The 25,087-nt window shown below is 47.4% G+C and overlaps 1 protein-coding gene across 1 annotated transcript in view; it reads left to right on the top strand.

Moving 5' to 3' along the window:
• Window positions 1-25,087, top strand: part of cfap47 (cilia and flagella associated protein 47) — a 433,070-nt gene that overhangs the window by 41,886 nt on the left and 366,097 nt on the right. Inside the window, exons 12-13 of the mRNA XM_033032292.1 lie at window positions 15,905-16,088; window positions 20,620-20,716. Coding sequence (XP_032888183.1) covers window positions 15,905-16,088; window positions 20,620-20,716 — 281 coding nt within the window. The remainder of the gene's footprint in view (window positions 1-15,904; window positions 16,089-20,619; window positions 20,717-25,087) is intronic.

Here is a 25,087-nt window from a genome sequence, read left to right as displayed (position 1 = left end):
ATTCCGGATGCGACACTCATTCCACACCTGTCTCAGATTGGGGAGGTGCGGTCTAAGTGCTTTAGGCTCATGCACCCTGGGGGGGACCCGGAGGAAAAAGGGATTCTCAGTTTCAAAAGGAGGGTGTTCGTGAAGGTGGGGGAGGGGGAAGGCGATGAGTTGAGTTTCGAGGTGGAGTGTAGGGGTCTCCCTAGAACCGTGCGTTGGAGTTGGGGAAAGGCACGGTGTCATGCGTGCGGTTGTTATGGACATCTCCGTAGGGAATGTCCTAATCACGGGGTCGCTGCCAGAACCTCTAGCGCAGCGGCCCAGGAATGCACTGCTGGCCCATCAGCGGTGGCTCGTCATGCCTCGGAGGGGCGGGGTGGAATCGCTGACCTGGCTGGGGCTGCTGGCACTGCCTCGGTGATCCGGGGCAGCGGGGTAGCCCTTCTGGGTCTGTAGTTTCCGCCTTGGGGACCCGGGGCAGCGAGGGCCCCCACCCCCTACATTCTGAACATGTGGGGGTGGATGAAGGTGAGGCACTGAGGGAGGGTGGAGAGAAATGGGAGCAGCAGAAGACGAAGAGGAGTAAGCAGAAAAAGATTACCCAAGCGAGTCAAAAGCAGGTGGGTGTGCAACTGCCGAGTGCGGAGATCACCCAAGGGGTGCCTGTCAGATCCAGGGAGGCCCAGAGTGAAACTGCCGTGGCCCAGCAAGGAGCTGAGGTGGATCTGACGGGAGTAGGGAAGGTAACACGTGCGGGTGGTAAAGTGGCAGGGGGTAGTGTGGAGGCGGAAGACCCTTCCTTTATGGAGGTCACCACACCGCCGCATGCTAGTGGGACAAAAAGGAGGATTGGGCCTGGCGAGGAAGAGCAAAGACGTGAGTCCAAAGTAAGGGGGGTGCAGTTTTCCAGTCCTTCCACCACTGATGTGGGTGGAGGTCAGGAAATAACGTCTTCTGGGTTGGAGGTTGAGCCTCCGCTTCAGGGTTCTCTCGAGGGTACCATAGGGTCAGGTGACGGGGTAGACCCCTCTGGAGCGGTGTCCTCTGGGCGGGGGGAGGTTCTTTCGTCACAGGGGCCCTCCGAGGGAGGTATCTCATCGTGTGTTGATCTTGGCTCCCCTGGGGGTGCGTCCTCTGGGTCGGAGGAGGTCCCCTCGTTTCAGAGGCCTACTAAGGGTGTTAGCACGCAGGAGGGTGGGACAAGCTCCCCTGGTAGTGTGGACCCTGAGACGGGGAATGAGCAGAGTCAGCCCGAGGGAGGGGGGCCGGGGGGAATGGTGTACCAATCAGTGCTCAATATTGGAGCCAGTGGAGGTGCCGAGGTGTGTATTGTACTGCCGGCTGATTTGGCAGGGGAGAGAAAAAAGACTGGTGGAGAGCCTCTGGGTGTTGCCAGTGGAGGGGGTGCTTTCGGTGCTGTGGAGGTCGGAGTTGTTTCGGGCAGCGACCTTCTTTCGGATTCTGGGGGTGCCAGTTTACCACAGACCCTGGGGGTGCCTCTTGTTTTCTCTTCCCCAGGCCCAGATGTGGAGGGTGAGGACAGAGCGCAGGAGCCCAGCCAGTCAGTGGGCTGCGTGATGCGGATAGGGGCTTCGGGACTCTTCCCCGGCATTGATCCTGGGGGTGGTGACATGTCGGAGGAGGGGGAGAGGGATGGGGCCAGTTTGTGTGAAGGGGTTAGCGAAATTCCAGAGAGCTCTGGTCTTTCGACTTCTGAAAATGACCTTGGTGATGCTGAGCGTGTTGTGTCAGGTGCGAGAAACTTGGCCGATAGCCCAGGAACCAAGGACGAGTCTCATACAAGTGCTATCTGCGAGTTGCTGGAATTTCTAAAAACAAGCTGAACCAACAAGACAAAGTTTGAGGCTGCTAAGAGACGGTGGGCTGATCTGTTGGCCTTAGTTGAAACTCTCGAGGCTATCCTTGCCAGCGAGGATAGTGATCTTCCAGGCTCTGAGCAGTGCCAGCTTAGGGGCTTTTTGGAGTTCCTAAGAGAGAGGGCTACAGAGCCCAGGAGGAGAAGTGTGAGGATTTCAAACTAATGTACCAGTGCATTCACGTTAGTTACCCTAAATTTAAACGGGAGTAGAGCGAGTTTTCGCAGATTCCAGCTTTTATCGGTCCTTAGGGAGGGGAAATTTGCAGTGTGTTTTCTGCAGGAGACGCATACTGTTGTCAGTGATGAACCCACCTGGAGATTGGAGTGGGAAGGTGAGGTCTATATGAGTCATCTTAGCTCAAATTCGAGTGGGGTGGCCATTCTGTTGGCTCAGAATTTCCTGCCCAATATTATAAAAGTGCAAGAAGTTGTGCCAGGACGTTTGCTCCATCTGGCCGTGAGCCTGGATGGCATGCCGTTGCATTTCATTAACGTGTATGCCCCCAGCTCCGGCACGATGCAGGCCGGCCTACTTCAGGAGGTGAGTGCTCTGTTGAGCACTATTGATCGGGGAGAGTGTGTCTTCCTTGGGGGGGACTTTAACTGCACACTTGAGGTGCGAGATCGTTCTGGTACTCAGTGTGCCCCTGCTGTAGCGAAGAAGCTGAGAGGGTTGATTGATTCTTTTGAGTTGGTTGATGCGTGGCGGGACCTCAACCCAGACTCCACTGCTTTTTCGCGGAGGTCTGAGGGCGGTGGTTCCCGCATTGATCGAAAATATATCTCCCGAGCGTTTGTTTCCCGTGTCTCAGCGGCCTCAATGCAGCTGGTGCCATGCTCGGACCATTGTCTGGTGCGTGCGGATTTTAATCCAGCGTGCGCTCGGGCCGGGTCTGCGTACTGGCACTTTAATAACCGGCTGCTGGAGGATCGGTGTTTCCGGGAGTCATTCAGTCGGTTTTGGGTGAGGTGGAGAGAGAGGCAGAGGTGCTTCTCTTCCCTTAGGCAGTGGTGGGATGTGGGGAAAGCTCACATCCGTATTTTTTGTAAGGAATACACGTGGGGGTCGACCGGGCGGCGGGACTCAGCGGTTGAGAAGCTTGAGAGGGAGCTGATGGACACAGAGTCTCGCCTGGGTCAGGTTGGAGGTGAATCTTGCGAATGGGGTGTGTTTCAGGAGAAGAAGGAAGCCTTGAGGAACCTGCAACTTGAGAGGTCCCGAGGCGCTTATGTGAGGGTGCGGGTCCAGATGCTGCACGATCTGGATCGAGCTTCGCCTTTCTTTTTCTCTCTGGAGAAAGGGCGGGGAGCCCGCAAACAGCTCGTGGAGCTGCTAGCAGATGATGGCTCCTCTGTCACGGATCCAGAGAGGATTAGTGCCTTGGTCAGGTCCTTTTATGGATCCCTGTTCTCCGCAGGTGGAGTCAGTGGGGAAGCTCAGCAGGACCTGTGGGAGAGTCTACCGATTATGGATAGGGAGGTGGCCGAGATTCTTGATGGCCCTTTATCTTTGGAGGAGTTGACTCGTGCATTGCATCAGCTCAGGAGGGGTAAGTCCCCCGGGCTGGATGGGCTGACGGTAGAGTTTGTAAGAGCTTTCTGGGGTATCCTGGGGGGTGATTACATGTTGGTTCTGGGGGAGAGCCTGGCGACCGGGGAGATGCCCCTCTCGTGGCGTAGAGCAGTTGTTGTCCTGCTGCCCAAGAAGGGGGAACTCCGCTTGTTTAAAAACTGGCGCCAAGTCTCTCTCCTATGCACAGAGTATAAAGTTTTTGCACGGGCGATGGCAAATCGCCTGGGCTCCGTGCTGTCTCAGTTGATTCACTATGACCAGTCCTACACAGTCCCTGGTCGGCCCATTCAGGATAACATCCACCTGGTTAGGGACCTGATTCATCTAGCACAGGGAACTGGTCAGTCAGCTGCTTTTCTGTCTCTTGATCAGGAGAAGGCTTTTGACAGGGTAGAGCATGAATACCTTTTCGGGACGTTGCAAGCGTTCGGATTTGGACCGCATTTTGTGGCCCGGGTCCGCCTCTTGTATGCTGCAGTGGAGTGCCTTGTGAAGGTTAATGGTGCGTTGTTGGCTCCCTTTCATTTTGGGAGGGGGGTCCGTCAGGGGTGCCCCATGTCAGGTCAGTTGTACGCGGTCTGTGTGGAGCCGTTCCTGTGTCTTCTTCGGAGGAGGTTGACAGGCCTGGCCCTACCGGGCCCGGGGGTGGAGTTGGTTCTTTCGGCATATGCCGATGATGTACTCCTCATGTTCACCGATCCTGGTGACCTGCGGAGGATGCGTGATTGCCAGAAGATATTCTCGGCTGCATCTTCTGCCAGGATTAATTGGAGCAAGTGCTCTGGACTTTTAGTGGGTCAGTGGCAGGTGGACTCTCTGCCAGAGGAGATGGTAATGTTTGCGTGGAGCACCACGCACCTCCTCTATCTGGGGGTGTACCTGAGTCCCACTGAGGATGCTTGGCCGGCAAACTGGCAGGAGTTGGAGACGAAAGTGGTTGCCAGGCTGGGGCGCTGGTCAGGCCTGCTTGGAGTTCTTTCTTTTCAGGGGAGGGTGTTGGTCATAAACCAGCTGGTGGCCTCCATGTTATGGTACCGGCTGGCTACTCTTGTCCCGCCTTCCATTTTTGTAAATGCTTTACAGAAGAAGCTGGTGGACTTCTTTTGGGGAAATAGGAAGCACTGGGTTTCCGCAGCGGTCCTGAGTCTCCCGTTAGAGGAGGGTGGCCAGTCCTTGGTATGCGTGCGTACCCAGGTGGCGGTTCTCCGCCTCAGGACTCTGAGGAGGTATATGTATATAGAGAACCCCCCCAGATGGCACGTTTTGGCCACGTATTTTTTCCGACGGGGTCGTTGTCTAAGGGGGGTCTCGCGGCTCCCGGAGGCGGGCATCAGTCGACCCGCCCTAAGGGGCTTGCCTGTTTTCTACCGGGATGTGTTAAGAGTGAGGAATCTGGTTGTTTTCAGCCAGCGTGTTGCTCCACGAGGGGAGGGGGATGTTGCGGCTGCGGGAGTGGCCGGTCCTCACCAAATCATGGCGGGTGTCGAGGAGAGGCGCGAGCCTAGAGTGGTTTTGAATGAGCTCTTACCCGCTCCGTCAGATCTGCTCATCGGGCCTCGGTTCCGGGAAATATCTCGGGCACCGGCTCCACACAACCTGAGCCGCCTTTCGGAGATGATTAGCGTGCCGTTTCGTGACGCGAAGAGACGCTCACTGTATAGAATATTCCTGCACATTCTGCACCTCCTTGCCTTCGTCTCCCGTCCCGACACTCCATGGCGGACGGTGTTACCACCTGAAGGTGGGGAAGGTCCCCAGTGGGGGTCCCTCTACACGGGAGTTGTCCCCCTTTACATTGGGGACCTGGGGTGGAGAGTGCTGCACGGAGCGGTGGCATGTAACAAACTTTTGAGTCGGTTCACGGACTCGTCCGCTGCCTGTATTTTCTGTGGCGAGGAAGAGACCGTGTTCCACATTTATATGGAGTGTGAGAGGCTATTGCCCCTGTATCAATATCTGAAGGGGTTGTTGCTAAAGTTCTGGTTACATTTTAGTCCTACGATTCTTGTGTTTGGACACAAGGCAGGTTGTGGGGAGAGCCAAGTGGGAGGGTGGGACCTACCTGTCGGTCTACTCCTGGGCCTGGCCAAGATGGCCATACGCGGGTCCAGGCAGCAGGCGATGGATGGTCAGGCAAGGGTCGGCTGCTTGCCCCTCTTTCGGGCCTACGTCCGTGCACGTGTGTCCCTGGAGAGGGAACATGCGGTGTTCACGGGGACTTTGGAGGTATTCCGTGGGCGCTGGTCACCGCGAGGGGTTGAGAGTATTGTGAATAATGATTGTAATGTTGTACTATAATGACACTTGGTATAATGTAATTTCGTTTTGTGTATGACGTGATCTGTTGTATTATTTGATGTGTTGAATAAAGTCTTGGAATTTAAAAAAAAAAAAAGAAAAAAAAAAAGAGAGAGAACACTCTCCAATATGTCTGGACATCATCCATGTAATGAACTAGCCTGACTGACTCTTGCACTGTAAGTGGACCCAGGCTACTTCCAGCTCTTAGCTGATTAATAGGCCAGCGACTTCCGCACACATCTTACAAGTGATTGTTAAAAAGATGACTATAAAGGAGGGAGTTCCAGTGAATTATTTAACATAATGCTGGTCACTGAAAAGTCAAGCTGGGGATGCTGAGTGCATGACATTGTTTTGACAGTGCAGGCTCTTTATTTGGCATACCATCCACAAACCCTGCACAATGTAATCCAAATACTCCTTAATGAAGGTTATCGGGTTTGTTGAATGGCTCTAATTTATATTGGCATTGGAGGAAACGTGTGCACAACCTACATTATTATTGGCTGTGTAACAGATAGCATGTAAATGTTAATAGTGCACAGATGAGACAGAACTAATTTTTGTATGCTTATTAATTGACCTGAAGTTATTGTTAATCTGCTTAAACAAGGTTATAGCTTTTATATGGTACTGATACCTAAAAAACAAAAATAAAGACGTTATTGTATTAATAAAGTGTCTTTCCAGATCTCAATACCTCAAAATGCTTGATAACTAATGAATATTTTTGCAGTATTGTGACAGAAATAGCTCGGGAGGAAGCATGCCATTGTGTCACAGGAAGGAGAACAGAAGAATTTCCTCAAGCTTGTGTTTTCCTTCATGATTAGTTCCCAGATCCCATCCTTTGCCTGAAGCTAATTGTATTTGTGTACTTGTTTAACTTTCTATTTTATTATTAGTAAAACTACTTATCATGTTCCATCTCTTGATAACTTTGTTGGAAAAAACCTTACTCACCTTTCTCCTCTGCTGCAAGTCAAATAAGTTTTTTTCTGATGGGTGAAATAATACAAGAGTTATGAAGGTTTAAAAATCGTAAAAACCGCCCCTTCTGGCAACCCGCTGTCAATAACGCGGCGAGAAGAATAAAAAGCTGAAGGGGCGGAGTGTGTTGAGCAGCCCGCGCAGACTGAGCAGCCCGTGGAGACTGAGAAGCCCGCGGGAAGTGCGCAGCCTGCGGGGAGTGTGCAGCCTGCGGACTGCTTCTGCAGCGACCAGCACGACCAGTCGGAAGCTGTTGAGTTGAACCAGAAGCCTCTGAGTGAAGCCGGAGTGGGACCGGGATCTGCTGCGTGAGGCCGATCCCCCCTCCCCCACACCCCCCTTCCCCCAACCCCCTCCCCCACGCACCCTCCCTCCCCCACACCCCCTCCCCTGAGTGGTGGAGATTGCAAGAATATGGCTTTGGGGGAACAGGTTGCGTTGAGGGAACAGGTGCATGGTGGAATATTGCGTTGCGGAATGGGTTGAGTTGGGGGGATCAGGCCTCCTGTGTGACTGGGACCCAACGGGTCTCACTTAGTCTAGTAGGGCCATAAAACCTAGGGGAAGGTAATTATCACAAAACTATTTTTGTTTCGTTTTGTGTTCTTAATTATATCTGTGTTTTGAGCTATTTATTTAATGAATTCTTTTTTTAATGTTTTAAACGTGTCAATCTTAAAGGATTTTAACTTACATATTCTGTGGTATTCAAGAATCCATAGCTGGCAAAACCTGGCGACAGTGCTCTGTCAGCGGCCAATACTTTTGTGGGTGTTTTGAAGTTGGGGCTTCTTTATTGTGCTGATGCCCAAGCCAAGCAGTGAAGTTATCATGGTTCAGGCAAGTCAGATAAGCCCCCTGTATCAGGATTGGAAAAGCACAGGCATTGATTGACCACAACTTTCTGCGTTTTACCACAATAAAATACCATTATGGTTTGTTTAAGCAAATAACCATGAATGTTGTAATAGAGCAGGTCAAAGGGATTTCACTGTAAAAGTTAGGTTCAAGTATTACATTTAAAATATACTAGACCAAGGGGGACCCATAGGGTCCCGTCCCCTCAACGCGCGGTTGCGGGGGGGGGGGGGGATGCGCCTGGGTTGTCACACACACACATTAACCGCCCCTTCCCCCCCCCCCCCACACACACTCACACTAACCACCCCCCTTGATATTATATTAATATTATTCATTGGCTCCTTTTACCCCCATCCCCGCCCTATCCACTGACGAATAGCCCCCACCTTACAGGTACGTCTAGAAAGGGAGGGGGGGCAGAGAGAGAGGGGGCAGAGAGAGGGGGGGGGGCAGAGAGGGGGGGGGGGTAGAGAGAGGGGGGGCAGAGAGAGGGGGGGGCAGAGAGAGGGGGGGGGGCAGAGAGAGGGGGGGCAGAGAGGGGGGGCAGAGAGAGGGGGCAGAGAGAGAGAGAGGGCAGTGAGAGAGAGGGCAGAGTGAGAGAGGGGGCAGTGAGAGAGAGAGAGGGGGCAGTGAGAGAGAGAGAGAGGGGGCAGAGAGAGAGATGGCAGAGAGAGAGAAGGCAGAGAGAGAGGGCAGAGAGAGAAAGAGCGGTTGACAGGCACAGCAAATTGAAAAGGGATTTATTAAAGCTTTCCACTTTCCGTGGCCCTCGCCTTTGCGGTGTGTTTGTGTGTACGGTCGGTCAATCCAGCTCGCGGTTGCAACGCGGACGGTCGATCCAGTTCGAGGTTTTCCAGGCGAGTGCCCTCGAGCTTGAAGGTCAAAGACACTCTTCTTAACTCGCGGATTAGGTCGCCGCAGTGGGACAGCCCCTTTATGTTATTATTTCTTGTTGCGTATTCATTCCTTCTATCAAGCCAATAATATATGATTACAAAGGACAATTTTATCTATTGTAGATATTTATAAACTTCCAAAGACAATTTTATCTTTCAATCTATTAACATATGATTAAAAAATACATTGTGATATCGTGTACCGATCTGGCTGTATTTTGGCAACTTCCTCTCGTGTCTCTTGTGCCCTGCTCATTACTGTTTCGCGACGTCTCTTTGCGTTGTTCCTTGACCATCCTGCAACTCGATTGCTCCCATTTCTTGGCATGATGTAAAAAAAGAGAAAGATATTTATCACGATGTAGATCTTCATAAACTTGTAAAGACAATTTTATCTATTGTAGACATTTATAAACTTCTAAAGACAATTATATCTATCAATCCATCCACGTTGAATTCTCTGTCATGTGGATGGGTATCTTGAAGTTCTTCCACCAGGCATTAATGTAGCTGCGATACCAGAGGATGCTACAGCAATAGCAATTTCTCCTTGGGTTCTAACTGTGGGGAGATCAAATTTATGAGAAATGTCTTCCCTGTTCCTCCTGGTGAATCAATAAAAATAATTGAAGGTAGATTCCTTTGCAAGCAGTTGCACACGTGGTCATAAACTTCTCTCGGCTCAGCATTCAGCAGAGGCTCCTTCTCATCAACAAATCGCTGTTGTTCTGATCTATTGTAATTCAATTCATTAAGTAAATCAACATTTTCACCATCAATGTCCATCCTTTCATTTCTTGGTCGAGGCAAGGAAAAATTTTCCAGTGTAGTGTTGCAATTCTCAAGCTTGGCCTGAATATAAAACAGAACCTGATCATGATGCCTCTCATCAATTGTGATATTTTGATCACAGTTTCTTCTTCGCTCGCTTTCAAAGTAATCCTCAGACTGAATTCTTGAAGCGATCCCATAATTGTCGAGGATCGTTGATGTCAGTATTTGTCAGCAAAACAACAAACAAATCCCTCATTGCACTGGGGAGTCTTGAGGCCACAGCATCTTCCATTGTTTGTTGCCAATGGTCGTCAGCTTCCAACAAACCACTTTCTCTGCAGACGTTTTTGAAGGAAGGAAGAATTTCTCCATGTGTCTTCAGTGACTCGAAGGACACTGGCCCTTTGACGTGATGGAGAAGCAGTCTCAAGTAGTAGAGGTCACCACATTTTGGAGAAACTGTCGTAGGCTTCTACCTGGGAAGTCTTCCACTTTCTTCCCAACCTTCCTTCTTTCCCATCTCCTGTTGTTCCATATATAAAATTGAGCTACATCAGTGTAGTATAGTGTTCTTGCAAACGGATCTTCAGAACTCAATCCCATAAATTCAGTCAAAGTCGTTCTCGCCATCATTCCTCGCTGAGCAGCATTAAAAAAGACTTGTTGTTCTTGTGGTAGATGTACATGAAGTCGAATGATGGAGGGTCTCTCTCATGAGTTGGAAATCCAAGGATTGATGCCACTGCCTGTGAAGGACCAATGCATCTGCCAGTCAGGTACTGTTTAATCTCATCATTTGCGTTCATTCCAAAGCTGCCTGATCATTCCCCTTCAAGGTGTACTTGATGACGTATTTGATTGACTGCACAGAGCAGCATATTTTGACATTGAGGTGACATTTGAAAGCCTTCAATAGTCCAGCATTTTAGGACACAACCCAATTGGAAGAAATAGTCAGAAACGGATGTCCTTCTTCATGTCCCTGAAATCCTCCCATGACTGGAGATCTTTTCCTGTATAGAGGATATAAATTCTCTCCACGCCTCGATAAATGGCTTTGGGAATCTCTTACTGCATCCTCCATCCTTCCAACATGTAGAGGTGTGCTTGCAGGACGGTCCATGGATCATGTGCTTGAGTACCAATTCATGCAGCTCAGGAACTACTTGTGTGTCTGGTATTTCAGCTTGCACAAATCTGTCATAATGTTGTGGTCTTGGCTTACTCACTTCATCAAGCCAAAGCAGACAGTGGAAATGAGGCAGGCCTGATATTCCACAGTCAAGATGAAAGCTATACTGTTTCCAAAGAGGCCATCTGGTCCAGTGACGGTTTTGGTGAATATTTTTCTTTTCAGCTCGAATACTCTTGCTATCAGATCTGGTCAATCACACGGCTGCTGATTCGGAAAGAGGCACTGTCGGATCTCGCTCCAATTCGGATTGCAAGTCATCGTAATGAAGAATGCAGCATTGCCATACTTCCGAATGTACATCATGGCGTCCTGGCATTGTTCCATCATGTATCTCGGTCCACCGACAAATGTTGAGGAGAGGATGATGCGCCTTCCGATGTTTTTCAAATCATCATTATCATTTAATGCATCCATAAGGGCTTTGTAAGTTGTTGACCTCAACGAAACCTGATTCATGCGAATATAATTGAGCCTATCACTTTCAATTTTAGCTGCCATATCAACAACATATTGTTGAAAGAGTTGGCCTCCTCTCAAAAGCTGGTTTAATTCATTCTCATGATTCATGATCCTATGGGCATAATATCATATTAGTGTCAATTTCCGGCTGTTACTCATTCTCTCCTGCTCCCTCTCTCGTTTATCTCTGACGCGTTGAGTTGTTTCTTGCTGTGTCACTTGAGCCCTTCTCTCCTGCTCTCTCTCTCATTTATTTCTGAGACATTGAGTTGTTTCTTGATGCATCTCTTGAACCCTTTTCTCCTGCTCTCTCTCCCTCATTTATCTCTGATACGTTGAGTTGTTTCTTGATGTGTCTCTTGAGCCCTTCTCTCCTGCTCTCTCTCGTTTATCTCTGAGACGCTGAGTTGTTTCTTGCTACGTCTCTTGTGCACTTCTCTCCTGCTATCTCCCCCGACTATCTCGGAGATGTTGAGTTGTTTCTTGCTGTGTCTCTTGTGCCCTTCTCTCCTTGTTTCTCTCCAGATTATCTCGGAGATGTTGTGTTCTTTCTTGCTGCGTCTCTTGTTTCCTTCTGCTCCTTGTTGCTTCTCGATGTCTCTTTTTGTCATCACATGACCGCCTTGCACCTCTTTCCTCCCTCTTCTTGGCATGATTTTAAAAAAAGCCTAAACACAGTTGTCAATGAAGACAGATTAATTTATTCAAAATAGAGTCTTTCCCATCAAACAAAATCAATCACAATGAATTAAAAAAAAATCTCAGTTGACAATGAAGACAGATCAATTTGTTGAAAATTGAGCCTTTCCCGTAGAATGAAATCAATCACAATGATTTAAAAAAAAATCTCAGTTGTCAATTAAGACAGATCAATTTGTTCAAAATGGAGCCTTTCCAAATCAACAGCGATTTTTTTTTAAAGCAGTCTCAAAATCCGCGGAGTAAATAACCGCGAACTTTTAAAATTGTAAAGCAGTAATAATGGATGGGATTTATATAGCGCCTTTCTAGAATACTCAAACGTTAGCGTTAATTAAAATTTAAAAAAACGCTGTCTTTGAAATTAAATGTTATCTTTAAGAATTAAAGACCATCTTTAAGAATTTAAAATTTGTAAAATTGTAAAGAAGTCACAAACGGGGAAAATGGAACGTTAGAAAAATATTTTAAAATTTTAAAATCGCTGTTTTTGAAATTAAATGTTATCTTTAAGAAATAGTACATTTAAGTGAGAAACAATGAAATTCAATTCAATGATAAACAATGAAATTAACAATGAAATTTAATCAGACTCTTATCTAAAAAGCTCTTTGAAATTAACTATCTTTAAGAATTATAGTTAATTGAGACAGACAGATCATTTTTTTCAAAATGGAGTCTTACCCAAAAACACAGCTTAAAATATAAAAAGCGGTCTTTGAAATTAACTGTTATCTTTAAGAATTAGTACACTTAGGTGAGACACAGGAATGTGAGTCGGAGTAGGGGGGGGGGGGTAACGTAACTCGACAGCTGCTTTAATCTAGAGCTGGGGAAGGGGGGAGGGAAGGGTGACTGGAAGGTCTCCTGTAGGCGAGAGGAGCCATTGTGACATCATCCAGCTCGCTTTAGCAGTTAGATTTTAAAAATGGCAGATTGGTGAACAATTTTTGTAAGAAACTCGGGAAATAATGAATCAAATTTACAGATGAGGGGATGTTTGAAATCATGAGGTAAATCTCTACCGGAATATGTAAAATTGCACCGTTACCGCATCGGGTTTTCGAGGAAATGTGAATCACATATGAAAAGACACACACACACACATCCAAGATCAGAGTTTTATAAGTTACGAGACCAAGTGCAGACCTGTTGGGTTTGTTCCCCCAACGCCGGGGGCGGCATGCTGCGTCACACACACTAATCACCCCCCTTGATATTATATTATTATTCATTTGCTCCTTTTACCCCATAACCGCCCTATCCACTGACGCATAGCCCCAACTCGCAGGCATGTCAAGAGAGGGGGGGGGGGGGGTAGAGAGTGAGGGCAGAGAGAGAATGGGGAGAGACAGAGAGCGAGGCAGACAGAAGGGCAGGAGACAGAGGGAGAGGGGGGGGGGGGGGTGGGGGGGAGGCGGAGAGGGAGGGTGGGTGAGAGAGAGATGGGAGGAGAGGGGAATAGAGAGAGGGGGGCTTAGAGGGGGGGAAGGGAAGGGGGAGAGGGGGTGGGAAGGGAGGGGTAGAGGTGGGGGGAGGTGGAGGGAAGGGGTAGGGGAGGGGGTGGAGAGAAGGGGAGGTGAGGGTGTGGAGGGGAGTGAATAAGCTGGCAGGCGGGGGTTTGGAGTGAATGTGCGGGCGGGGTGTTGGAGTAAATGAGCGGACGGACGGGGGTGGGAGTCCAGCTGCGGGAGGCGTGGCGCGAGCGTACTTGAGCTTTAATGCACAGCGGCGGGGGGGTGGCGCCTTGAGGCAGGTGGTCCTCGATTGGTGGGAATGTAAGCATTGTGACGTCGGCAGCTCAAGCGGCAAATTTTTTTTTTAAAGTGAGTTTTGTGATCAACTTTATTCAAAATCTGGGGAAATAATTGACCAAGGAGTGGATTTCTGAACTCATATGGTAAATCCCTTCCGAAATGGTAAAAATCTCGAGGAGATATGTTTCACATGCAAAACCACACACACACACACGTCCACACACACACGCACACGCACACACACGTCCACACACGCACACACGCGCACAAACACACACACAGTTTTAAAAGTATACTAGACCGTTGGGTCTCTTTCCCGAACGCGCGTTTGCGGGGGAGGGGGGGGGGGGGGGGCTGCGACATCACACTCACGCTAACCACCCCCCAAACACACAGGCGGGGGGAGGGGGAGAGAGGAAGACGGGGTGGGGAGAGAACAGGGGAGGGGAGAGAACAGGGGAGGGAGGGGAGAGGAGGAGGAAAGGGGAGAGATTGGGGAGGGAGAGGAGAGTGGGGTGGGGGAGAGGGAGGAGGAGGAGAGTGGGGAGTGGGAGGTGAGCGGGGAGGGAAGGAAGGGGGGGAGAGGGGTAGGGGGTGGGAGAGGGGGGGATGGGATGTTAGAGGTGGAGAGGGGATGAGAGGAAGGGGAGAGAGGGGTAGGGGGAAGGGAGGGGGAGGAGACAGAGGGAGAGAGGTGGGGGAAGGGGGGAGAGTGGGGAGTGAGGGGTAGTGGGGAGTGGTGCAAGGGAGAGGGGGAGAGATGGTGTGGGAGGGAGAGGGGTGAGAGGGGGAAGGGGAGGAGGAGAGGGGGTGGGGAGGAGGTGAGAGAGGGGTGGGGGAGGGGGAGAGAGGGGTGGGGGAAGGGGAGAGAGGGAGGAGGCGGGCTGCAGGGAGGGGAAGGAGGAGGGAGAGGGGGAAGGGGAGAGAGGGGGAAGAGTGTGGAGGGAGGGGGAGGAGGGAGAGTGGAAGAGTGGAGGGAGGGGGAGAGCAGAGAGAGGGGGAAGAGTGGAGAGGGAGAGGGAGGGGGGCGGAGAGAGGGGTGGGGGAGGGAGATGGGGAGGGGTGGGGGGTGGGGGGAGATAAGTGGAAGAATGGGGAGGGAGGGGGAGAGGTGTAGGGTGGAGTGGTGGAAGTGGGAGAGAGGAAGGGGGAGGGGGGTAAGGGGAGTGGTGGAAGTGTGGGGGAAGGGGGTGGGGGGAGAGAGGGTGGGGGAGGGAAAGAGGTGGGGGAAGGGGGGAGAGAAGTGGAAGAGTGGGGAGGGAGGTGTAGTGGTGGAAGAGGGACAGAGGGGAAGGGGGGGGGGGAGAGGGGGGTGGGGGGGAGAGGGGGGGGGAGGGGGGAGGGAGAGAGAGGGAAAGGGGGTGGGGGAGAGAGGGATGGGGTGGGAGGAGGAGGGGGTGAGGAGATGGAGAGGGTGGGGGAGGAGAAGGGTGGGGGAGGGGAGGAGAGAGGTGTGGGGGGGGGGAGAGTAGGGAGGGGGAAGGGGGTGGGGGGAGAGAGGGAAGGATGTGGGGGAGAGGGAAGGGGGGTGGGGGGAGGAAAGGGTGTTGGGGGGGGGCGAGGGAAGGGGGTGTTGGGAGAGAGGAATGGGGGTGGGGAGGAGAGGGAGAGGGGTGAGCGAGAGGGAGATGGAGAGGGGGGAGGAGAGGGGGAGAGAGGTGTGGCCCTCACTCCAGCTCAGGATCGTTCCAGACAGGCAGCCAGCCTCATCCACAGGCGCTGGGCAGCGGAACGGCTGACAGCCTCCCCACCAGGCGCTGGCGGGGATCGACCTGGGACCCGAGCGAGGCGGGGTGGGCGGGCGGGCGTGAACCGGGCTTCTTTGCCCGAGGAGCAGGCCTCCCCCACCAGGCGCCGGACCCGAGCGAGGATGTGGACGGGCGTTGACCCCGAGCAAGGCCGCAGGCGGGCTGGCTTCTGCAAGAATTTCTGGATATTCTGAGCTCCATGGGCTCGCATACTCGGCGCTTTCTCCATCGCTCTGCGCCTCCACAGCGGCGGGGGGGGGGGGCGGGGCCTGGAGGCAGGTGGACCTGGATAGGTTGGCATGTTGGCATTGTGACGTCAAGCAGCTCGTGAGTCCGATTTAGATTTTAAAATGAGTGGTGGGGGGAGGAAGGATTTTATTAAAAAACGTGTACATAAAAATGTCCAAATGTTTTGAGGAGTGGATGATTGAATGTAAAAGTGAAATCGCTAGCGAAATGGGAAAACTCTCGGAGAATTTCGGAGTTGTTTTGGCGTAGGAAAGACACACACGCACACACACACACACACACACACACACACACACACACACACACACACACACACACACACACACACACACACACACACACACACACACACACACACACACACACACACAGTTTTAATATATAGATAGATAGAAGATATGATATGATAATTAAAGCACCTTTTGAAGTGCATCTTGAAAAAAAATATGGTCTGTATTTGACCCTAATTGTGACGTACAAAATAAATGATATTTTCCATATCATTTATTGTGATGTTTATTCATTTTGTCATTAGAGAATTTGATGAATTTAACAATGCAGTGGACATTGGTATAAGACCAGCAGAAGGATTGCGTTCTCCAAAACTTTCAGCCAAAGATATAGTTCACGAGAAACTGGTGACAGATGTATGTGCTGCGGTACCACCTATCCGAATACGCAAGCTTAAAGTCAAAGGAGTTCCTCCACTATCAAAACCGGTAAGTTCGTTTCTTTCAAGTTCTACCAAATTAAGATAAAATCTGAGGCGGTATTGTTAAAGCTGGAAATAAATGCAGAGCATGCAAGAACTACTCATGTGGCCAGACAATAGTTGTCGAAAGAGAAACTGAGTCAACATTTCAGATCAAAGATCTTTTATCAGAAATGTGTTTGAAGAAAAAGCTCAGTTTTTCTTTGCATTTTGTTGGAGGTGACTCCACTGTCTGGCTGGCACAGTTTTTTTTTTCAGACTTTCCGCATACATCACATGTGTTTATTTTTTAATTAGAAATGTTGAATCATGGAATAAAAAGTATCTTTGCTTTCTACTGAGATGACACATGTTTCTGTAACTTTTTTCACTATTTAAATATTCATTATTTATTTTCTTTTTTTCTGAAGGGATTGACATGTGGCGTTAGTCATTCTTCAACAGTGAGTTGTTACCAAGTATTCTGAGTAAGGATGAGTCATAGAGTTATAGAGTGATACATAGTTGAAACAGACCCTTTGTCCCAACTTGCCCACACTGGCCAACATGTCCCAGCTACACTAGTCCCACCTGCCCGCATTTGGTCCATATCCCTCCAAACCTGCCCTATCTATGTATCTGTCTAACGTTTTCTTAAACGTTGGGATAGTCCCAGCCTCAACTACCTCCTCTAGCAACCTGTTTAAGAAGGAACTGCAGATGCTGGAAAATCGAAGGTACACAAAAATGCTGGAGAAACTCAGCGGGTGCAGCAGCATCTATGGAGCGAAGGAAATAGGCAACGTTTCGGGCCGAAACCCTTCTTCAGAAACCCTCTAGCAGCCTGTTCCATATACCCACCACTCTTTGTGTCAAAAGTTACCCCTCAGGTTCCTAATAAATCTTTCACCCCTCGCCTTAAGTCTGTCCTCTGGTCCTCGATTCACCATCTCTGGGCAAGAGACTCTGTGCATCTACCCGATCTATTCGTCTCATGAATTTATACACCTCTATAAGATCACCCTCATCCTCCTGTGTTCCAAGGAATAGAGTCCTAACCTACTCAGCCTCTCCCTATAGCTCAGACTCACTAATCCTGGCAACATGCTCATAAATCTTCTCTGTACCCTTTCCAGCTTGACAACATCTTTCCTATAACAACATGGTGCCCAGAACTGAACATAATACTCTAAATGCGGCCTCACCAACATCTATACTCAATACTCTGACTGTTGAAGGCCAATGTGCCAAAAGCCTTTTTGACCACCCTATCCATCTGCGACTCCACCTTCAAGGAACTATGCACTGGCACTCCTAGATCCCTTTGCTCTACAACACTCACCAGAGCCCTCCCATTCACTGTGTTGGTTCTGCCTATGTTAGACTTCCCAAAATGCAACACCTCACATTTCTCTGTATTGATCAAGATCCAGCTGCAATTTTTCTCAACCACTCACTATCTGCAAAACCACCCACTTTTGTATCATCAGCAAACTTGCTAACCTTGCCATGTATGTTCTCATCAAAATCGTTAATACAGATGACAAACAGTAAGGTGCCCAGCACCGAACCTGAGGCACACCACTAGTCACAGCCCTCCAGTCAGAGAAGTAACCTTCCACCATTACCCTCTGCTTCCTTCCATGAAGCCAATTGTCTATCCATTCAGCTATCTCTTCTTGCATCCCATGCGATCTAACCTTCCAGAGCAGCTTACCATGTGGAACCTTGACAAATGCTTTGCTGAAGTCCATATGTACAATATATATGAGAAAATGGATGAAATAGGATGATGAAGCAGAGATGACACTTGCTCAGCAGTCATCCTTTATCCCCACATTGATCCATCACCAGTGCTTGCTGCGCAACATTTAGGATTGGATTGTAAAACTGTTGTGAAAATAATTTTCAAGGATAGTGCGAAAGTAACCAAGAAAAAAAATCATCTCGAGGTGACAAATCATGAATGTGAATTTTGTATTTGTCTTGCGCTGTGTCAGTAGATATATCATGACCTCTAAGCTCATCAGTTCACATGTTATAGGAGCAGAATTAAGCCATTTGGCCCATCCCGTCCACTCTACCATTCAATCATTGCTGATCTATCTTTCCCTCTCAACCCCATTCTCCTGCCTTCTCCCCATAGCCCCTGACACTAATCAAGAATCTGTCAATCTCCGCCTTAAAAACATCCATTGACTTGTCCTCCACAGCTGTCTGTGGCAATGCATTCCACAAATTCACCATCCTCTGACTAAAGAAATTCCTCTTCATCTACTTTCTAAAATTACGTTCTTTTATTCTGAGGCTATGGGCTCTGGTCCTAGACGCTCCCTAGTGGAGCTGGAGTAGGCCATTCGGCCCTTCGAGCCAGCACCGCCATTCATGGCTGATCATCCCCAATCAGTACCCCGTTCCTGCCTTCTCCCCATATCCCCTGACCGCTTTCTTTAAGAGCCCTATCTAGCTCTCTCTTGAAAGTATTCAGAGAACCGGTCTCCACCGCCCTCTGAGGCAGAGAATTCCACACTCTCTGTGAAAAAAAGTGTTTTCTCGTCTCCGTTCTAAATGGCTCACCCCTTATTCTTAAACTGTGGCTCCTGGTTCTGGACTCCCCCAACATCGGGAACATGTTTCCTGCCTCTAGCGTGTCCAAATCCTTAACAATCTTATATGTTTCAATAAGATACCCTCTCATCCTTCTAAACTCCAGAGTGTACAAGCCCAGCCATTCCATTCTCTCAACATATGACAGTCCCGTCATCCCAGGAATTAACCTTATTAATTGTTGCACTCCCTCTATAGCAAGAATGTCCTTCCTCAAATTAGGGGACCAAAACTGCTCACAATACTCCAGGTGTGGTCTCACTAGGGCTCTGTACAACTGCAGAAGGACCTATTTGCTCCTAGACTCGACTCCTCGTGTTATAAAGGCCAACATGCCATTCGCTTTCTTCACTGCTTGCTGTACCTGCATGCTTACTTTCATAGACTGATGAACAAGGACCCCCAGATCCCATTGTACTTCCCCTTTTCCCAGCTTGACGCCATTTAGACAGTAATCTGCCTTCCTGTTTTTTATACCAAAGTGGATAACCTCACATTTATCCACATTAAACTTCATCTGCCATGCATCTGCCCACTCCCCCAACCTGTCCAAGTCACCCTGCATTCTCATAGCATCCTCCTCACAGTTCACACTGCCACCAAGTTTTTGTGTCATCTGCAAATTTGCTAATGTTACTTTGAATCCCTTCATCCAAATCATTGATGTATATTGTAAATAGCTGCGGTCCCAGCACCGAACCTTGCCGTACCCCACTGCCTGCGATTCTGAAAGGGACCTGTTAATCCCTACTCTTTGTTTCCTGTCTGCCAACCAATTTTCTATCCATGTCAGCACTTTACCCCCAATACCATGAGCCCTAATTTTGCCCACTAATCACCTCTGTGGGACCTTATCAAATGCTTTCTGAAAGTTCAATTACACTACATCCACTGACTCTCCCTTGTCCATTTTCCTCGTTACATCCTCAAAAAATTCCAGAAGATTAATCAAGCATGATTTCCCCTTCGTAAAACCATGCTGACTCAGACCGATCGCACTGCTATATCACGAAGATTGTTTGTGTCCTCCTTAATGAAGGCGGATCCAAAGTAGCTGTTCAATTCATCTGCCATTTCCTTGTTCCCCATAATAAATTCACCTTTTTCGGACTTCAAGGGTCCAACTTTGGTCTCAACAAGTTTTTTCTCTTCACATACCTAAATAAGCTTTTACTATCCTCCTTTATATTCTTGGCTGGCTTACCTTCGTACCTCATCTCCATTCTATGTACCTTTAAGGAGATGAGGAGGACTTTCTCTAGTCAGAGGGTGGTGAATCTGTGAAATTCATTGCCACAGATGGCTGTGGAGACCAAATCAATGGATATTTTTAAGTCAGAGAATGACAGATTCTTGATTAGTAAGGATGTCAAGGGTTATGGGGAGAATGGGTTTGAGAGGGAACGATAGATCAGCAATGATTAAATGGTGGAGAAGACTTGATAGGTCGAATGGCCTAATTCTGCTCCTATAAATAGTCAAATAATTAATTAATAGCTTTCATAAAGCCACAGAAGATAGACACTAATTATTAATTAACAATTAGAGAAAGTTGTCCAAAAATGCTTGCAGTTATAAAGTGCCAAAGATTCCCAAACTTTACAATCAGCTCAGTACTCTTATGATGTAAGAAATGCAACAGCCAATTTGTACATGTCATAGATCGATAAATACAAATTTATAAACAACTTAATCATTTTTGTTAGGTGTTATGTAAGAAATAAACTTTTGGCATGACAACAGGGAGAACAGGGAATTTGAGAAACGGATTGCACACATTTCAGTTATACTCCCAATGAAAATTTTATGGGAAATTCATAATTTTACATATTTTTTTCAATGTACTCACAAACATTAAGGCATACATTTGGTTTTGGGAGGCAATTCACTGTTTTTTTAATTCCTCTTTGATTTTAACCAAAGTTGACCTCTGTTTAATTGGTTTATTGTAGGCAGAGTTTGGTCTTAATGCTGTCCCATCTTCACTTCAAGAAGAGATGGGTTGCAGTTTAACACTGACACCTCAGCAGCTACACCAAATATTCATTGGTAGGTTCAGTAATAATTTATCATTTTTATATTCAAATATCAGTTGTGAATAGTTGCTGTTGGGCATTAATTGTGAAATCCTCTGGTACTGCTTATTATAAATGAAGATGTTCATGAATAGTCTCAGTTGTCAACTCTGTGTCATTCAATGAGTTTGAAGCAAAGCAGAACATGTTACTCAGAAAATAGAGTGCAATGGGGGTGAAATTGAACTGATGATGGGAACTATGGCAAATTTTGCCAATCATAACAAAATAATTGTGGTGGAAAAATGCAGTGAGTGGAGGATAGTTGCATACAAATAATGTGCATTAAATCTAAGCCACATATTTCAATTGGTCATCAGGCATCATCAACATATGCTTGATCCAATCACCCGCTCCCTCTCTGATGGTAGTGTTGTTACCACGTGTGACCTTAAATTAAAGATAGCAAATTCATGGGACCTAACACTATCTTCAATGAGCTCTGAATACAAATATTCACTGAAGTTGCCAAGTTCAAAAATGCAATGACTACTTACCTCCAAGTGAAGTTATAGAGAGGAGACATGTTTTTCTGGGGGGGCCGGGAAGAAGAAAGGAAGAGGCGGAGACAGTAGGCTGTGGGAGAGCTGGGAAGGAGAGGGGAACGAGGGAGAATGCAAGGACTACCTGAAATTGGAGAAGCCAATGTTCATACCGCCGGAGTGATTAAAAGTGAAATAAGCTGAGCTGCAGTACAGTGAGCCAAGATATTCCTACTTCCCTTTGTGCCCGTGCCAGCATTTGGAAATATGTAAAGACTATCAACATTGAAAAAAGTAATTTATTAAAAATCAAATGCGGTAACGATTTAAAAAAAAAACTACAGTTAACAAAAAAATCAAAAACTTTTGGAATTAATAGGAATATTGAAGATAGTATGAATGTTACAAAATTTTGAGATTTTAAAAATCAAGCCAGTAAATTGAGGATTTAAATCATCTTGCGAGTGGGTGTTTCTGGAATGTGATTGATTGGAAAGTTGCCGTTGCCGTGAATTTTAAGACACTGACGATTCGTATGGGGCCTAAATAACATTTTCGCATCGTAAAATTAGACTAAAGCCACCCCAAGAAGCAAGATTACGTGTGAAATAAATGACTTACCGTTTGTTTTGTCCTGATATTGCCATCCGTGATTTTGAAGGCGTTGAGGGCGTCAGAAGTCGCCTTTTACTTTAATCCAACGATTAAATTGTTGAGCGATTATATTTATTTATATATTTATATATATAACGGGAACGGAAGTCCGATCGATTTTTCTTCATCAGCTAGCAGCCCGAGGAAATCCCTTTCCGACAAGCAATACAAACTTGCATTTTAATCCCGCACCCCCCCCCCCCCCCCAAAGGCTCCAGAGTCGCACACACAGCCAGTGGCAGATCTGCAGCGCCGCTGAAGGTAGATTTTGTAACATCGCTAAAGATAGCGATTAAATAATAATTAAAAAATGTCACTTCTCTCATTCTATTCCTATTCAGTTCTTGTTAAAATCCATGGATACTTGGATCCTGGTGCCAGCCTAATCTCATGTAATATCAGAGAAGCAGTATCACCTGCATAATATTGAGAAATTGATGTATAAATGGACCATACGACTGCACTCTGTGGAGTCCAGCGGGATTCCAAACCAACAAACTGTGAATCTGTCAGTTACTCCCAAACTTCTACATTTGACAACCCATTACTGGGACTACTGTGAGGTAGACTGCTGAGTACTAGAGGTTCCATTTGGAACCATTGGTATTTTCTAGTGAGATCAGCCTGACAAAGTCACACTTAACAAAATAGATAAATAGATAGATAGAAAGACGATAGACAGAAGAAGGATTGCATAAACTGAGCTTTAGTTGCTTGAAATTAATGTCATCAACTATAGGAGCAGGGAGGTTCTACTGCAGTTGTACAGGGTCTTGGTGAGACCACACCTGGAGTATTGCGTACAGTTTTGGTCTCCAAATCTGAGGAAGGACATTATTGCCAGAGAGGGAGTGCAGAGAAGGTTCACCAGACTGATTCCTGGGATGTCAGGACTGTCTTATGAAGAAAGACTGGATAGACTTGGTTTATACTCTCTAGAATTTAGGAGATTGAGAGGGGATCTTATAGAAACTTACAAAATTCTTAAGGGGTTGGACAGGCTAGATGCAGGAAGATTGCTCCCGATGTTGGGGAAGTCCAGGACAAGGGGTCACAGCTTAAGGATAAGGGGGAAATCCTTTAAAACCGAGATGAGAAGAACTTTTTTCACACAGAGAGTGGTGAATCTCTGGAACTCCCTGCCACAGAGGGTAGTCGAGGCCAGTTCATTGGCTATATTTAAGAGGGAGTTAGATGTGGCCCTTGTGGCTAAGGGGATCAGAGGGTATGGAGAGAAGGCAGGTACGGGATACTGAGTTGGATGATCAGCCATGATCATATTGAATGGTGGTGCAGGCTCGAAGTGCCGAATGGCCTACTCCTGCACCTAATTTCTATGTTTCTATGTTTCTATACTGGAAATTAATATTTGTAAAAATGAAAAATGTAAAATTAAGAATGACACAGTGGCATAGCTAGTAAAGCTGTTAACCCACAATGTCAATGGCCCAGATTCAGTCATAACTTCCAGTGCTGTCTGACTAGATTCTCCCTGAGCCTGCATGGGTTTGCTGACACATCACAAGTAGGTTAATTGACATCTGTAAATTGCCTGAACCCATAGGAGAGTTTAAATTTAGGAACATTCATGGGATTATGAGAGAGTATAATGGGATTTGTATAGAAATTGTGTAAATGGGCAGCTGATGGGTCAGCATAGACTCAGAGTGCCAACGAGTCTATTTCTGTGCTATATGACTCCATGACTATAAAACTGCAAGGTAAAAATATAACAGTGCTGTGGGTGCACAGAATCCATTTTAGCACTGAGAGAAAAAGAACTAATTACAAGATGTATGTACTGTGCTGCATGCAATTTAAATATAAGCCTAAAGGAGCAATTACAGAATAAGCTAGATGCAAGGAGCAATCACTGGTTGAGGTTGTAATTGTTATTTTATTGGTTACATTTTTGTCTCATCCTCTATTGAAACTGTGTAGATTGCAAGAGAACTGTGTACATTGCAGTATCTCACTCTAATAGTTGTTGGCGCCAGCAATGGCTGCCTCGCCAACAGTCTGTCTGTCCCTACCTTCTTTGTTGTTTGTTTGTATGTGTTAAATGTATGTTTTTAGTGTTCTTTAGCTTGTTTTATGTGAGGTGGGGGAGGGGGGGAAGGTTAGGGGAAACCGTATCGTATCTCCATCTGCACTGCGCCAAACATTGAGGAGTTGGCGGCCTTTGCTGGAGACCATTTCGGGAGCTCCACCACGGAAGCCTGTGGACTTATTACAGAGCTCGCGATCCCTTTGCCAGGGATCGACCTCTGGGCTCCAACTGCAGGAGCCTGTGGACTTTAACATCGTGTAGCTTGCGGTCTTTGGTCAGAGACCGACTTCGAGAACTCCAAGCCGCAGGAGCCTCGACCGCCCCGATCGCGGGAGCTTCGACCGCCCCAATCGCGGGAGCCTCGACCGCCCCAATCGCGGGAGCCTCGACCGTCCCAATCGTGGGAGATTCGACCGCCAGCTGCGGGAGCTTCGATCATCCGTCGTGGGAGCTTCGACTGCCGGCTGCGAGAGCTTCGATTGCCCTGACCGTGGATGGTTCGCCTGGCCCGACTGCGGGAGAATAAAGAGGAAGAAAATTTGACTTTATTGCCTTCCATCACAGTGAAGAATGTGTGGAATCCGCTGTGGTGGATGTTCATGTTAACTTTTATGTAGTTGTGTGACTTGTTACTTTTATTTTTAGTATGGCTGTATGGTAATTTGAATTTCACTGTACCTTAATTGGTACATGTGACAACAAACTGACCTTGAGACCTTGAAACCTTGTTTGTGCATAAATTTGGACAGCAAATTAATAAATATTTCCTTTTTTAGAAATTAGAACAAAACATTATTGAACTGAGATATAAACCTCCATGTATAAGGTATAAACAAATATAAACTGAGATATAAACCTCTAAATTCTGTTTGTTCACTTCTTTTCACTGAAAAATGTTACTTCATTTTAAAATATATTTTAGACAAAAGGATATGTTTTAACTCTGCCATTTAATACAGAAATTAACAAACCAAATATGAGAAAGCGCAGACATTTTTGACAAAAAGTATCTGACCTGAAACATTAATCCCGATTCTCCTTCCAAGGATGCTTTCGGACATGCTGAATGGTTTCAGCATTTTCTGTTTCAATATGCTCTCCATAATGTTGGAGCAAAGCTTTACATTGTATAATATCTATATTTTATTCCTCGTAGGAG

Source organism: Amblyraja radiata, chromosome 14 (genome assembly GCF_010909765.2).
Source record: "Amblyraja radiata isolate CabotCenter1 chromosome 14, sAmbRad1.1.pri, whole genome shotgun sequence".
Taxonomy (NCBI): Eukaryota; Metazoa; Chordata; class Chondrichthyes; order Rajiformes; family Rajidae; genus Amblyraja; species Amblyraja radiata.
This window is presented reverse-complemented; position numbering and strand designations above follow the sequence as displayed.